The following is a 15,804-nucleotide window of genomic DNA, read 5'->3' on the forward strand; positions in this document are numbered from 1 at the left end:
TCACGTTTCAGTTTGTGTTCATGGCTTTATTTGAATTTTAATCAGGTATTGTAACATAAATTACCTAGCAAACTTAATTCTAGTTAAAGCTTTCAACATTAAAAACAATAATAATACATAAAACTTACTTGATTTATTATGTTATTTTCTTCAAATTTCAAAGGTACAAACATTGTCATAATCACAAAAGATTGCTCTATATTGTCTTTTGGTCATAGTTTTGAGACACAGAAAAGTAATATTTTTGTCGTGATGTAAAAATTAATCTACGTTCTTTTTGTGGACAATGAAATGACAAAATCTTTTTTCTTTTAATAGGCAAATCTATCAAATGTAAACATTCAGTGTAAGATAAACTGAATATTTTCATCTGGCGAATTGGACTACTTAGGCAAAAAAAAACTAAAAATGTCGATCAGAACAAAACGAAACCTAGTTGCATTTTGATTTTGATTTTTTTTTTTTATTTATATAATTTAAATTTGTCCATACATTTTTTGTCAGAAGAAGCCACTTTGCCTTTTTGGTTGTTTCATAAGAGGCACACGGTGTGTTTTTTAGAACAAGCTAATGATAAAAAAAATCGGTATGTCTGATATTTGGCACCGTGAAAGAATGGCTCTTTCCCGACATTTTGCGGGGTATACCGAAATATTTCATCGGGGGGTCTAGAGTAACTTTTTTTTTGAAGATTATTTTTCGATTTTATGTGATATTTGTTCAAATAAGTCACAGAAAATAGGTACATTAATGTTGATATCACTCAAACTTCTTATTAATATGCCTTGGGGACTCTAACCAACTACATTTGACCATTATTAGACCTCCAATAAAAAAAAAATCGAACCAAATTTACCAGATTTCTAATATTCTTTGAAATTACTCCAAAATCCAAGCTTGAAACCCCGATACGACCGAAAATAAATCTTTTCTTTGTACAATTTGTAATGAAAATACAGCAAAACATTGCCCGGATACGAATTTGAGTATTAAACAATGCAAAATATAGATTATTAAATAAATGAGCTTTCAATCCTCTGCCACATCACACTATTTCATTTTTAAACATTTTAAAATCAATCACATTGTAGAAAACAGTTTTCTGAACAAGTTCCATAAAATGTTCCAGTTTTGGTTCAATATAAGCTGAGATATGCCCAATTTCCTGAAATAAATAGTGCCTTTCTCCAAAATTTCTTAATTTAATTACTTTTCACATGATGGGCACTGCCTACTAAGATATTTCTTATGATGATAATATTTTACTAAAACATAGAAATTATAACAAGTTTTGATGAAATTCATGAAAATTATTCTATAGCATTCCTTATAAAACTTAGTAGGCAGGCCCATCATGTGAAAGGTAATTAAATTAAGAAATTTTGGAGAAAGGCACTATTTATTTCAGGAAATTGGGCATATCTCTGCTTATATTGAACCAAAACTTAATTTTTTTATGGAACTTGTTCAGAAAACTGTTTTCTACAATGTGATTGATTCTAAAATGTTTTAAAATGTAATTGTGTAATGTGGCAGAGGATTGAAAAAATAATTTTCGGAACCTATTGGCTAATAAACAACTTATTAAATAAATAATCTATGTTTTGCATTACGGGAGCGAATGACCCATAGGCAGTGTTGCGTTCCTCACGCGCTCACGCGCTCGTGAGCGCTCACTTTTCGCTCATTCGTGAGGAGGAGCGCTGCGCGAGCTAGCTCACGTTTGCCCGCGCTCACGTTTGCTCCGATTTTTTCAGCTCACGTTTGCTCCACGCTCACGCTCGCGCTCATATTTCGCTCACGGAGCGCTCATTTTGGACGTGTCGCTAATCATTTAACGTTTTTGAGAAAGTTTTTTTTTCAATTCTAGATGGATTTTTTGCGTCAGGTGCAGTAGGGCTGTGGAAATATGACTTTGTGGACAAATTTTATGATATATGAATTGGAATAGCTTAATTTCATCAATCATGGATTCGCAGGGGTCAAATAATTTTTTAGATATACAGTCGAAAGTATAAATATTTTAGAATTCAAATGCCTTATTGTAGCAGAGAGGGGCGGAGGGGTATAGACGCCTAAATAAAAGGGCCTGTAAACCTTAGAAAAACTTTCAAAACAATGAATTGATTCAAGAGGATTTATGCTTCGGTAAGCTCGATTCAAGGTTAAATGCTTGTTTGATTAAAATATAACAAGTGGATTTTATTCAACACTTTCGCAACCAAACCTCTGAAAATATTCAATTACAAGTTATATATGATTTTTTGAACAAGGATGATTGTAACTGTTTATAAGATTAAAAAATAAAAAATAAAAATAAATAAAATATACATAAATTGTCAATATTTTTGTACATAACAACAATACAATATGGTCCAATATGGATTTGATTTGTGAACAAACAGTGCATCTCTTCGCGTCAATGAATGTTTACATTATGAAATTAGTTTTTTGTTCCTTGTTCGAAAAATGTCTAGATTTTAAATAGAACGTAAATTTCGGTTCGCTGATCAAATCCATTTCATAGCCTACTTTTGTTTGTTCGACCACTTTCTTGTTTGTTTTTGCTGCCTGTGCTGAGACATTTCTAGAAACTTCGTTTCAAACAGGCAGATGCTTCAACAGGAAAAAACAACTACCTACTTTGGCTCACCAGCTCACGTGAGCGCAAAATGCTCCGGTGAGCGTGAGCGAGCACGAGCTACCTGATAAAAACTCACGCTCCAGCTGGAGCGAGCAAGCCTTCCGTGAGCGCTCGCTCATTCGCAACCCTGCCCATAGGGTTAAAGTTCCCCCAATAAAATCAACAACAACAACAACAATGTTTTGCATTGTTTAATGCTCAAATTTGTATCTGGGCAATGTGTTGCTGTAATTTCATGACAAATTATACAAAGAAAAGATTTACTTTCGGTCGTATCGGGGTTTCCAGCTTGGATTTTGGGGTAAATTCAAAGAAAAGCTAGAAATCTGATAAATTTGGTTCGAATTTTGTTATTGGAGGTCAAATATTGGTCAAATATAGTTCGTTAGTGTCCCCAAGGCATATTAATAAGAAATTTGAGTGATATCAACATGAATGCACCTATTTTCTGTGACTTTTTTGAACAAATATCCCATAAAATCGAAAAATAATCTTCAAAAAAAAGTTGCTCTAGATCCCTCGACGAAATATTTCGGTATACCCCGCAAAATGTCGGGAGCGAGCCCTTCTTTCACGGTGCCAGAAATCAGACATATCGATTTTTTTATCTTTGAAGTCTCGAAAAAATACACCGGGGGCACTATGCAATTTGTGAACCTTTGAAAATCTGTATTTTGAGAAGGGATTTTCTGATCGATTTGGTTTTTTGGGCAAAGTTGTATGTTTTTATTAGGACTTTTCAGCAAAATATGCCCACGGAGAAACACATGTTTTATAAGTCTTTTAAACACTTAAAGTGTTTATTGATATATTTTAAAGGAGCTCAAAAAAGCATTTTCAACTCTACGTTAAAGGTGGTGCAGAATCGGGTACCGAAATCATGCACTTTTTGAAAAAAAGCATTTAAAAAAGGAAAATAAATGCCAAATAAAATTTCAAACATACTTTTTAGATGCAAAATCAAATTTGAAGTAGAATATGACTCTATTTATTTTTTTTATTTTTCTGTGAAGTAAATCGTATTTTAGTTATATGCGTGTTATTCGAAAAATATTTTTTTATTTAAAAATACTTCATGCAAAAAAACCTTTGAAAAAAAAACAATTTGAAAAAAAATGTCCTACTATTGTCATGTTTTGACCTTGTTGATCGAACTGCTGGTTGTTGAGATACAGCCTATTAAATTTTGTTGTGTCACCTAATAAGCTCCCAATCTTCAACTCGCGATATTTCGGAAAATATTGGTTCGATATGTTAAAAAATAAAACCATCAAGAAATTTTCTGCTTTTCCAAAAAAATACCTCCTTACACTCTGACCCAAAAAATACTATCAAATTTTTTGAAGATAAAATACTTCATACAGCAAAACATAAACTGACAAAGCGGACATTTTTAATAAAATTAATTTAGGCACTTAGGCTTTAACCGTTACCTTTGCCCTCACAAGCATATTTCGATTCAAAAATAAAAGCTACACAATTGTGAAATAATCCTTATAAAAAGGATAACAATTTCGAAAATGTTGAAAACGAGATAAATTGAATTGAATGCGGAACAACTCTGAAGTTTTTCTAAAGGTCCAATATATATATATTTTTTCTTTGGGTGTTTTTGAATACTCCTTACTCAAGACGGTTTCAAAAACAACAAAAAAAAAGAATAAATAATTTATTGATTGGACTTTTTAAAACACTCTAGAATTTAATTTAAATTTCCATAGTATTTTAAAAGACCTTTTCAACGAGAAAAAAATATTGAAGAAGGCCACACTACCTACAATTTTCCACTCGAAGTGATAATTAAAAACCCAAAAACTTCCACAAATCCAACATTGCAAGTTTTATAAACAGTCTATCTGATGATCAACAGATTTATAAATATCCAGTTGCTCCGTCGTAAGTGCATCATTTTGATAGTTTTTGTTGCACGGTTGTATTAAGGTATTTTGTCAAACATTCATTTTCCTTGTCAATTAGAACACTTTTCACCTTTTTTGAAACTTTGCGTTTTTTGAGTCCAAATATATACAAAGTTGCACTTGAATCAATAAATAGTTCGTTCTCTCCATATTAACACGACCACGAACCACCCTAATGTCACAAACACTCAGCATCCCATGTGTTCCCGTAACGAGCATCTTCTTCAAACAGCCCAATCTCTGCAACCAGATAAACGACAGGAGGAGGTATCCTCCGCACTATCACCACATCACACCGCACAGCGCAGCATAATGCAACGCTGCAAAAGGTCATCACTGCGGCAGAAGACACCACCGCCGACGCGACAAACCTCAACCTCTCAACGGCCGAGACGTCTTCAACCGCGCGATGACATAATTCCAAAGTGGCTAAAAATTTGCAGGCCTCCCCGCGCCGATCTGTGGCCAACTTCTGGCAACACCACAACACGACACACGATCACCACCGCATAATGGGTCTGGTGGGTATCTTCCCGACTCCGGGGTCCCAGGGAACGTCATAGCTGGTTGGCCATAGCCGTCCCCTCCCCGACATGGTCGTTCACGCACAGCTTCGGTGGGACTTTCTCAGGCCCCAGTTCTTCCGCGGCACGCGGGTCATTTGTGACCAGGTTGGGAGAGATAGATCATAGAGATCAGTCAGTCTCCGATGATCGTTACGTAACGTGGAGTTGCTCTCTGCAGCATAACTGCAGCAGGTCACAAAAAATAACGGTATCGTATGCACATTTGCGAAGGAGAGTTTTTTTTGCGCTAAAGTGATCTCCATTATTCACCACCTTCACACGGACCCACGAGTTCAGATCAATTGGGATCAACGGCACTCACCATTGCGCGTCAAGCCGCGGAGTTCACACGCCAAGAAGGAAGCCACCACTAAGCACCACCAAGTCAACTGGTTCGACCTTTGGGTTCACCACCACAATGTCCTCTCCAAACAGTCCTTAGTCACTTGAGGATAATCCAAGATCTTCACCGTAACACCCCTCGGTAACACTGTAACGCACTCTTCACACTTCCAAAACACCAAGTCCTTGTTCTACTCCAGTAAAAGTGATGTCCAGGAACTTCCCAAGAATTGTTCTACCGCGTATACGTACGCAAGCCCGTTCAGAGAGCTTCGCGAGAGACCGATCTCAACTCGATCAAACAATTACGGCGAATGAAGTTTAGGATCCATCAATCGACGTTACTTATATACTATAGAAGGTGCCCGCAGAAGAAGGGGCATCCTCCCGGCATCTACAGCTGAGCTGAGCCGAGCTGTTGAGAGAAGATCTTCTGTGCCACCACGTGCTTCTCAGAGCGTGGTCGGACGCGGGCGCGCGCGCCAAAAATTTCGAGAAAAGTTTCGCGGCGTAACGCGCGCAACTTGATTTCGGTAGTTGTCGTGAGATTGTCACTGAAAGGTTTTCAGAATAATCTGAAGAATTTCTTTGGTCTCGCGACGCGGGTCACGTAAATGTCAGTTGGTAACATTTGACGGCGGGCGCGTGCTGGCGCTTCAACGGCCATTTTTGTCAACAAACGCCTAAATTCGCAATATAGTGAACATGCATAATTTGACGAACTCTTCGCAAACGGCGGATGGATGCGACCCACTGCAGGTACGCTGGATGTGGGTGAAGATTGGAAACAATGTTGGCGAAGCCCTTTCTCGAGATATGGTTGGAGTGGTTGCTGAAGAGTTGGTTCTTGAAGCAAGGACGAAATGTGGTTGCGTAAATTTAATCACGCACTAACTAGGGTATATGGCCCTATTTTGGACCTACTATGCAAAGCGTCAACATATTTCGCATTGTTCTCAGGAACGGTCTAACTAATTTGGCTTGTTTCAGGATTGTTTTGTGCCTTAATTCATGCTTAACAAAGTGCAATAATAATTGCAATAATAATAATAATAATAATTGAAATCTTTGTTTAAATACCCGAGCAGGGGTAAATAACACGGGAATACCAAATTTTGGTATTACTTGGGCAAATAACAGCGATCAAAATGTGCCCTTGGTTGCCCAGTAATAGATGGTAAAATACCATGAAATCATACCAAAATCTTGTATGTGTAAGGGCACAACAATACCAAACCATGTTATTCCAAGGGTAAAATAATACCTCAAAATAAAACCATTTCAATACCAAGTTGAGGTCTTCTGGATTTTTGAACATTGCTTGAATACCAAAACTTGGTATTGCCATGGTTTTATTTTTAGGTATTCCCGCGCCCTTGGATATTTTGGTATTTCTGTGGTCTTTCACATACATGATTTTGGTATGATTTCATGGTATTTTACCATCTATTACTGGGCAACCAAGAGCACATTATGGTCGCTGGTATTTGAACAAGTAATACCAAAATTTGGTATTTTCATACCATTTTTAGTGCAGCAGTTGCAGTTAGTGAAAAAACGGAAATTATTCATATGCAACAGCCAAATCTACTCACCTGATGATTCCATGTTGTTATTAGTGATATTCTTCACCACACCGAATGCATTTGTCATTGATGAACGGCCTGTGCTTGAAGTTCTTGAAGCTTCTGAAAAATAACAAGATTGAAAAATAAGTATTATTAAAATGAAACTGAATTGAAATTCACCAAAATTCATTAATCTGTGGATTGACTCGTTTTTCAAAGTATTTGGTTATCCCGACTTAGAGATATTTCAATGTTTTTGAAAAAAATATTAGTGGGTATATCACACTAATGTTTAAAATCATCTTTAACATTCTTGGGTTTCAAGTCATTTTAGCCCAAAATTAATTAACTCGTATAATTTTTTTTAACAAATTTCCCATAGTTTCAGAGAAAATTGATGAAACCTTTCAATATTCAAATAATACCAAAATGTGTCATCCTGACTTAGAAAATTTTCCACAATTTCAAGTCATTTCTATAGGGGGTATATCAAAAATGTTTAAAATAAAGTTTGAAATTTCCGGTTTTGAATGAAAGCATTCGCTTTGAGACATGATTTTAGCGCATAATTAATTATTTTGTCAAAATTGGTCAAAATTTTCCCATAGTTGCAGAGGAATTTGATAAAACACTTTAATACCAAAATAATACCAAAATGTGCCATCCTGACTTAGAAAATTTTCCACAATTTCAAGTCATTTCTATAGGGGGTATATCAAAAATGTTTAAAATCAAGTTTGAAATTTCCGGTTTTGAATGAAAGCATTCGCTTTGAGACATGATTTTAGCGCATAATTAATTATTTTGTCAAAATTGGTCAAAATTTTCCCATAGTTGCAGAGGAATTTGATAAAACACTTTAATACCAAAATAATACCAAAATGTGCCATCCTGACTTAGAAAATTTTCCACAATTTCAAGTCATTTCTATAGGGGGTATATCAAAAATGTTTAAAATCAAGTTTGAAATTTCCGGTTTTGAATGAAAGCATTCGCTTTGAGACATCATTATAGCGCAAAATTAATTATTTTGTCAAAATTGGTCAAAATTTTCCCATAGTTGCAGTGGAATTTGATAAAATACTGTAATACCAAAAGAATACCAAAATGTGGTGTTCGATCATTGACAAATTCTGCAATTTTGCAATATCAAAACAATACCTTAAATTGGTATGATACCACATTTTGCTCTTGCATAATCCTTAAGACAAATTTTAAAGGGTCCAGGAATACCAAAATTTGGTATTGATACCAGAGAAAGGTATTATTACGCATTTCCCTTGTTATTTACCCATGCTCGGGTACCAGGGTGCCTATCAAATAATTTGTTTTGTTAAAAGCAGATTTGAGGTGTTCAAACATTATTTTTACTTCGAACTTACCATCACTTAGGTTGCTGATATTATTTTTAAGAAAATCGTATTTGTCAATATTTAATTAACTTAGTTCATAAGCTTTTTACCTTATACATAAAAGTTTTAGGTAAAATTGTTAGAATTCAGAACTTTGCCTGAAATTCGTTGAAATTAGTTTTGTTTATTAAGTCATAGATTGATATTACATGTTTAACTGAATTCAAAGAACGAATCAAAAGTCTTCACATTTTATATGAAATTTGTTTTACTGGAAATGCCTGTAAATTAGGAGATTTTTTTTTAATTATGTTTCAAAAACAAATAATATTTATTAAGCCTTATTATTTACAAACTTATCCTTATCCTAGTAGAAAATTGTCCGAAGAATCCGAAAATGCATTCCGTTTAATGATTCAGAATTATGTTCTTTGAGAAAATCATGACACTTTTAGAAGATTAAAATATTGCTATTTATCAAAATTTTCTTAATTATAGTTAACTTACTATTTAAACTTTTAAAAATTTCATGAAAAGTTCTTCATGAGGTACTTTGAGCACGGTCAGTATGATTCCATACCATTCCGTACGTATTGAATTTGTACTCTTCATTTTGCGGAAACATCTCAAACCTATCAAAGTCACCCAGATTTACGGTAATCAGATATGTCTCAAATCATAAAATTCATAAAGTTAACATCACATCCATCACTAATGCTATTTTTTTCGAAGATTTTTATTTTTCTTGCTGGTTCAATTGTGTTTATAACATGATTGACACGGTAAATTTTTTTTCATATGAATATTTCTCTGATTAGTTTGCAATACGTCGTAACAGTCATTACGATCTTTTGTTTGTTTTCCAGTAAGGAGCATTTTAAAGACGTGCAGATGACAATTCAAAGCATTTTTTATTTATAACTCATAAATTGATCGAGAACTGATCAAAAATTGATTTGTTTATAACTAGCGCATAGGATCTTTTTAAAACTAACTCAAGATTTTTTAAATTTAATTCATACGACATTTTCAAAAACCACTCGTAAGCAATATTGACAGCTCCTGTCACGGTGACAGCAGACGATTAAATGAACTAGACCCTTTATGTTTTTCAATCGTTTCCCCTTCAATTCCAACAGGGTAGCCAGTTTGCATTTTTTAAAGCAAAAATTAAAAATATATGCAGCTAAATTGGTGATAATGATGTTAAGACAAAAATAAATCAACATCAACTTAAATTTTGGGATACTGTGCAATCGGTTCTAACAATAATCTAAATCTCTATCATCAATGTGCATTATTTTTGTGCATATTTTCGTTGTTTTTGTTAATCATTTGCTTTTTCAAACTTAGATTTCATTCAAATAATTACAGTTAAGAAATTCAATTCAAAATATTAAATTAAAGATTATCAATTAATTTCAATGAAATATCGAAATAAATTGATAAACAAAACTGGCAACACATTGTTATACATGTGTTGGTGATAGCCTTGAACCAACGTCAAAGTAGCTCCAAAAACTGATCCAACGCGGCTGATTTGAAAAAATATTTTGAATTTAGTTTTTTTCGATAATAGAATAGTTATTTCAATGGTTTAGTGATGAAAAACATAACAGAATTAAATAAACAACAGTTACATTGCTCGGAAACCGGACGAAATTGCTTGGTGTCAGTGCAAAACAGAAAAAAACATCAAGGTGTCGCGAGCTAAATCTGATAAGCAACGAGGCTGGAATTTTTGGACCTAATCTTTGTGCTAGGAAAATGGTAGGAAATACGAATGGCATTGGAAAAAGTGGCTGAAAAGGCGGAAATAATCTAAAATGTTAACATTTTTGGAAGAGGTAAGCTACAAAACGACCTTGCTTACACTTTCTGTTGGTTGGATTCAGTGAATTCGTACTTTAAAAGCCTGAACTACCTCGATTAATAAAAATAGGTCCAAAATTGGTACTAGGTCCAAAATAGGGTCATATACCCTAGTAATGTGTCAAGCATGTTGTCGAGGAGGTCAACATAGATTTTAGGAAATTTTAGCAAGGATCATTCGATTTAAATTCGTTACATAGCTAACGTGGTGGCAGTGCGTGGCCGAATGGTTACGCTGTCCGCTTTATAAGCGGATGATTCTGGGTTCGATTCCCATCTGCTGCAACCTTCCATCGGATGAGGAAGTAAAATGTCGGTCCCGGCCTTGGTTGTTAGGCCGTTAAGTCATTCCAGGTGTAGGAGTCGTCTCCATGCCATAAGTACAAACAACACACCAAACCAAGCCTACTCCGGTGGAATCGCTGGCGGCGGTTGGACTCGCAATCCAAAGGTCGTCAGTTCAAACACTGGGTTGGAAGGTTCCTTGGAGTAGAAAGAGGTTTGGGTGCTCTCCCCATTCAAGCCTTCGGACTCCTAGGTTCGAGCAGAAACTTGCAATAGAGACCATGAAAGACCCGGGGGTCGTTAATGTGGATGGCTTGATTTTTTTTTATTTTGATTGACATAGCTAAACCAATAACATTTCGTAATAAAATGAAATCACTCACATAAATTAGTAGTTTTATCAAGTTTCTGTTGAGTTATAAATATAAGATTAATTATAACAATTAATTTCAAAATTTACTTTTCATCGCGTTTGACGGATTTTTTTATCAATTTTTTCTTATAAAATACCAACTTCCCAAAATCCGTATGTTTTAATTATTAAATTATTTTTATGTTTTAGGGGACAAAAACCGTAACTTTAGAAAAAAAATGCCGCCAAGTTATAACCTTTTGAAAAAATGTGTTTTTTGAAAAAAATGTACATCCTCTACTAACTCACACGAAATCGGGAAAAGTTGCCCCGACCCCACTTCGATTTGCGTGAAACTTTGTCATGACTTTTGTCCCTGATCATAAATCCGAGGTGCGTTTTTTGGACAACTCGTGACGGAGGGGCGGTACGACCCCTTACGTTTTTGAACATGCGAAAAACAGGTGTTTTTCAATAATTTGCAGCCGGTGACGGTGGTAGAAATTTGGTGTCAAAGGGACTTTTATGTAAAATTGGACGTCCAATTTGATGGCGTACTCAATATTCTAAAAAAAATTGTATTTTTTATCAAAAAATAACATATTTTTTAAACTCTGCCATTTTCCGTTACTCGTTTGTACAAAATGTTGGAACATGTCATTTTAAGGGAAACTTTTCGTATCTTCATTAACCAAGAAGGGTCATTTTTTTATTTAGAACAAAGCTTAACCTAGAAAATGTTTTACCTTGTTGTTGGGTTTTTGTTTTTTATGCAATTATAAGTTTTTTTTTCATATATTTTGATGGAGGCGCACGACCATTCATAAAGCTGCGTTATAGGTGAAGATTCAAGAAGTATCGCGCGCCTTCTTTTAAATATATAGAAAATTTTCTATTTTCCAAATTAAATGTAATCAAAAATCCCTAGCTAAAATATTTTCTAGGCCACGGATATTAAAAAATTGCCCCTTAAGCGTCCTTTCAACGAAGAAATTCTTTAAATACATTGATTTGCAATAATAATCTCCATCAGCCATGGCTATAAAAGTAAAACAATCCACTTCAACGAACCCCGGGTTTTTTGTGGTCTCTGTTGCAAGTTTCTGGTCATTTCTAGGCGCCCAAATATGTGTGGTTAGTCACTGAAAACCTCTTTTACGCTAATGGACCGACGTTTTACTTCCCCATTTGATAGAAGGCGTGGTCAGGCAAATCTCGTCTGGAAAAATGCCACCGGGTCCGTCTGGAATGGAACCCAGGCCATACTGGGGTGAGAGGCTACCACGCTAACCACTGCGCCACCGGACCCGGCAGCCATGGCTATGTATTTCTTTTAAAAAAAATCAATGGAAAATAGATTCGTTTAAAATTGTTATTAGTGAGCAAATTGAATTTATAAGTTAAATCAATCCAGCTTTCTTTTAATAATAATTAAATAAAATAACAATTAAATATTTTAGTTTATTAGCTTCTAATTAATAAAATTAAAATTTGAGGTTTAGTAAATAATTCAAAATTACCTTACAACACTGTTCTTCTGAAAATGCCTTCAAAACTGGAGATTTTTTATTTCTGTTTCAATAACATATATATAATTTTGTAAAACTAGAAACTTTTTTTCAGTTTTTTTTTTTCACTAAGAGAGTTTTTAAGTAATCCTAATAGTTAATAGTTAACTAACTTTTGAAACATTTAAAAATATGTGGAGTCGGAGTCGGAGTCGGAGCCAACCATTTGTTGAAAGGTAGAGTTGGTAGACCGGAGTTGGAGTCGGAGTTGGAGTCGGTTAGAGCTGAAAGCCTGAGCCGGAATCAGAGTTGGAGTTGGAGTTGGAGTTGGAGTTGGAGTTGGAGTTGGAGTTGGAGTTGGAGTTGGAGTTGGAGTTGGAGTTGGAGTTGGAGTTGGAGTTGGAGTTGGAGTTGGAGTTGGAGTTGGAGTTGGAGTTGGAGTTGGAGTTGGAGTTGGAGTTGGAGTTGGAGTTGGAGTTGGAGTTGGAGTTGGAGTTGGAGTTGGAGTTGGAGTTGGAGTTGGAGTTGGAGTTGGAGTTGGAGTTGGAGTTGGAGTTGGAGTTGGAGTTGGAGTTGGAGTTGGAGTTGGAGTTGGAGTTGGAGTTGGAGTTGGAGTTGGAGTTGGAGTTGGAGTTGGAGTTGGAGTTGGAGTTGGAGTTGGAGTTGGAGTTGGAGTTGGAGTTGGAGTTGGAGTTGGAGTTGGAGTTGGAGTTGGAGTTGGAGTTGGAGTCGGAGTCGGAGTCGGAGTCGGAGTCGGAGTCGGAGTCGTTTGAAATATGACCCGACTTCGCAGCCCTGTAAAAATAGCATGCTTTGATTTTTTTCGTTGTACAATTTGATACCTCCCGCTCTCGACGGTCCTTTCAATATCGACACAGGTAACACAGAGATAAACAAATAACCAAAAGCAATAAAAAAAAGTAGATCAATCAACAAAGTTAAATATGAAATATCTGGGATTTTTTTTCTGTTTTTTTTTCTTTGAACTTTTTTTGAAAAAAAACTGCTTGTACCGTAATCTGGGGTGAATCGGGACTACAGTCTGAATAGGGACATCAGTTTTTATATTTGGAAATGGATGTACACTTTTTGTTGGCCTGAGTCTGTTCTAACCGAAACCAACCAGAAAAATCAAAATATTGTGCTCCAACATGATTAAAACTGCTGTCCCAATTCGCCCCATGTGTCCCGATTGACCCCAGTTTACGGTACCTTCAAATCTTCAAATGTATTTTAACAAAAATAATTAAAGTCATTTTCGATTGCAACTTTATTTTGCATCTGAAAATTATTTTTTTATTTTTTTTTACAATATTTTCAAAAATCACCAATATCACAATTTCTCAAAAAAAAATTTGCAAATTCAGTGGACCACTGTTTTGATAAAAAAAAAATGTGCAGGGTGTTATGTTTCACAAGACCAATAGATCAAATGGACTTTGCAATGAGGAGGACACAATTTGGATTTATATAAATCAAGTTGGGGGCGTTTTATTCGTGCATCAATATTTGTTTTAATGGCAATTACAATGTTTACGTTCAATATAAAAAAAAATCTGACAGGTTTAAGGTCCCAGAACAAAACAAATTAAACATGACTTCGTCTTCAAGCCTACACTGTGACCATATGAGTTTACATCGTCCTTTATACAAAATATAGAGATTTATTTCTAGCCTTGCTCATATTCTCAATCGGCTCGCAGCCAATCGCACAGAAGCGATAGCTCAATAAAACGAACAATTCTAGATTAAATTTTCAAAACAACCTATCCCTCATGGGTTTCCTATGCAGATAGGGCCTTTTGAAAATTTAATCGAGAATTATATAACAATTCAATTCGATTGCGCACTCGCGGGTGAAAGGGTGCATCATCCGCAATGTGAGATTTTTGCATTATTTCGTGATATGCCAACTTTATTAGCATCATCACCGTCGTCATTGGGCTCGATATCTTATATACAGATGTCAACGCCTTGGTCCTGATGTCACCGCAATAAGCGCAGGCTCGCTGGCAAGATAAATCAATCGATTGTAATTAAATGATAATTAGCTGTCAGTGCGGCGGCGCGTGCGATAAATTGTCCAAGATCTGCTACTTAAGGTACAAGTCACCAAACCGTCAGCATTGATTAGTGGGACAATCCGCTGCTTTTCTGATTCTGTCTTTGTGATGCAATAGAATGGAATGATATGTATTTTATCAGTTTGTCTAATTTTGTGAATTCTGTTCCTTTCGGATATCTGGAAATTGAACGTTGCTCACCCAAATCGATAACTTTAAACTAAGCCATGGCCGTCCATGACCCACATTGCTCAGATGTAACTCACCAGGGGTTGATCGATTTTGGACTTCCTCTGAAGGCTTGAATTTGTTTTTCTTTTAAATTCAGAGCAGTACGCCAAAAGTGACAGTATTTTGGATCTAGGTTTAGCAACACTTTACCTTATGACGCAGATGTTGCTTCCTGACCACCAACAATTCCAATAAACTCCACGGAGAGGAGAGATCGGCCACAGAAGATCGCGAAATTCGAAAAATATGGAACCATCCGAAAAACCGCCAGCAATATTATGTCAGCGAAAGGCAGAGGCAAAACAAAACGGCAGATTTGCTTGTTGCTGAAAGGTTTTTGGAAAAAAAAGATGAAGACAAAAATCACTAGTCGCAGTTTAGTTTAGTTTTATGCTAATGGCGAGGCACAGCTTTTGAGTGGTGGCGTCAAAATGTAATGAGCACGTGATGATCCCATGGTCATCTCATTTTGCACGCGAAGACGAGCAGCGTAGGTGAGTTCCAATGACCCCTGGTGTTTCGGAGGGATCATCTGCACTGTGAAGGCTTCGACTTGGCCTGAGGCTGTGCTATCTTTAATCATTGTTTTGCTCACTTCTTCTTTTTGAGCTGATTTTAAGGGGTCTAAACAGTTAAAAACATCGAATGAAAAAATATTTGAAGCATTATGGAACTTTCGAAATTTGACAGATAGTTGTGAATGAACTTAAAAAACTTTTTTATTTCTTTATTTCTATATAATTTCCAATAATTTCAAATCCAATTTAACACTGATGAGACCTACGCAGACACAGGTTTACAGGCGAGAAGCCCAACGTCATCTAGCTACGATTTTGAAAATAGTCCGGGACAGACTCTTCACATTTTCAACGATTGAAGCCTATGAAAATTAAAAAAAAATATATTTTGGGATATTTATGAGAAGATTGTTGGGAGCACAATAGGGTAATCACAGAATAGTTTTGGATTTTTTATTTCTGGGTCATATTAAGAGGCAGTATTTGTAAATTCTGCTCGGTTTGTTCTAGAGGTCGTATCGAGGTGCTCCGATTTGGATGAAACTTTCAGCGGGACAGCCAGCAGACAAAGGGAAGTGGGGTAA

At 35.7% G+C, this 15,804-nt stretch overlaps 1 protein-coding gene across 2 annotated transcripts in view; it reads right to left on the reverse strand.

The window, feature by feature from the left end:
- Positions 1-5,779, reverse strand: part of LOC120424791 (trithorax group protein osa-like) — an 18,026-nt gene extending 12,247 nt beyond the window's left edge. For both annotated transcript variants that reach the window (XM_052710095.1, XM_052710094.1), the window contains exon 1: positions 5,452-5,779. In XM_052710095.1, coding sequence (XP_052566055.1) covers positions 5,452-5,454 — 3 coding nt within the window. In that variant the 5' untranslated portion in view covers positions 5,455-5,779. The remainder of the gene's footprint in view (positions 1-5,451) is intronic.
- Positions 5,780-15,804: the final 10,025 nt, after the last annotated feature.

The sequence above is a fragment of the Culex pipiens genome, chromosome 3, assembly GCF_016801865.2.
Source record: "Culex pipiens pallens isolate TS chromosome 3, TS_CPP_V2, whole genome shotgun sequence".
Lineage (NCBI taxonomy): Eukaryota > Metazoa > Arthropoda > Insecta > Diptera > Culicidae > Culex > Culex pipiens.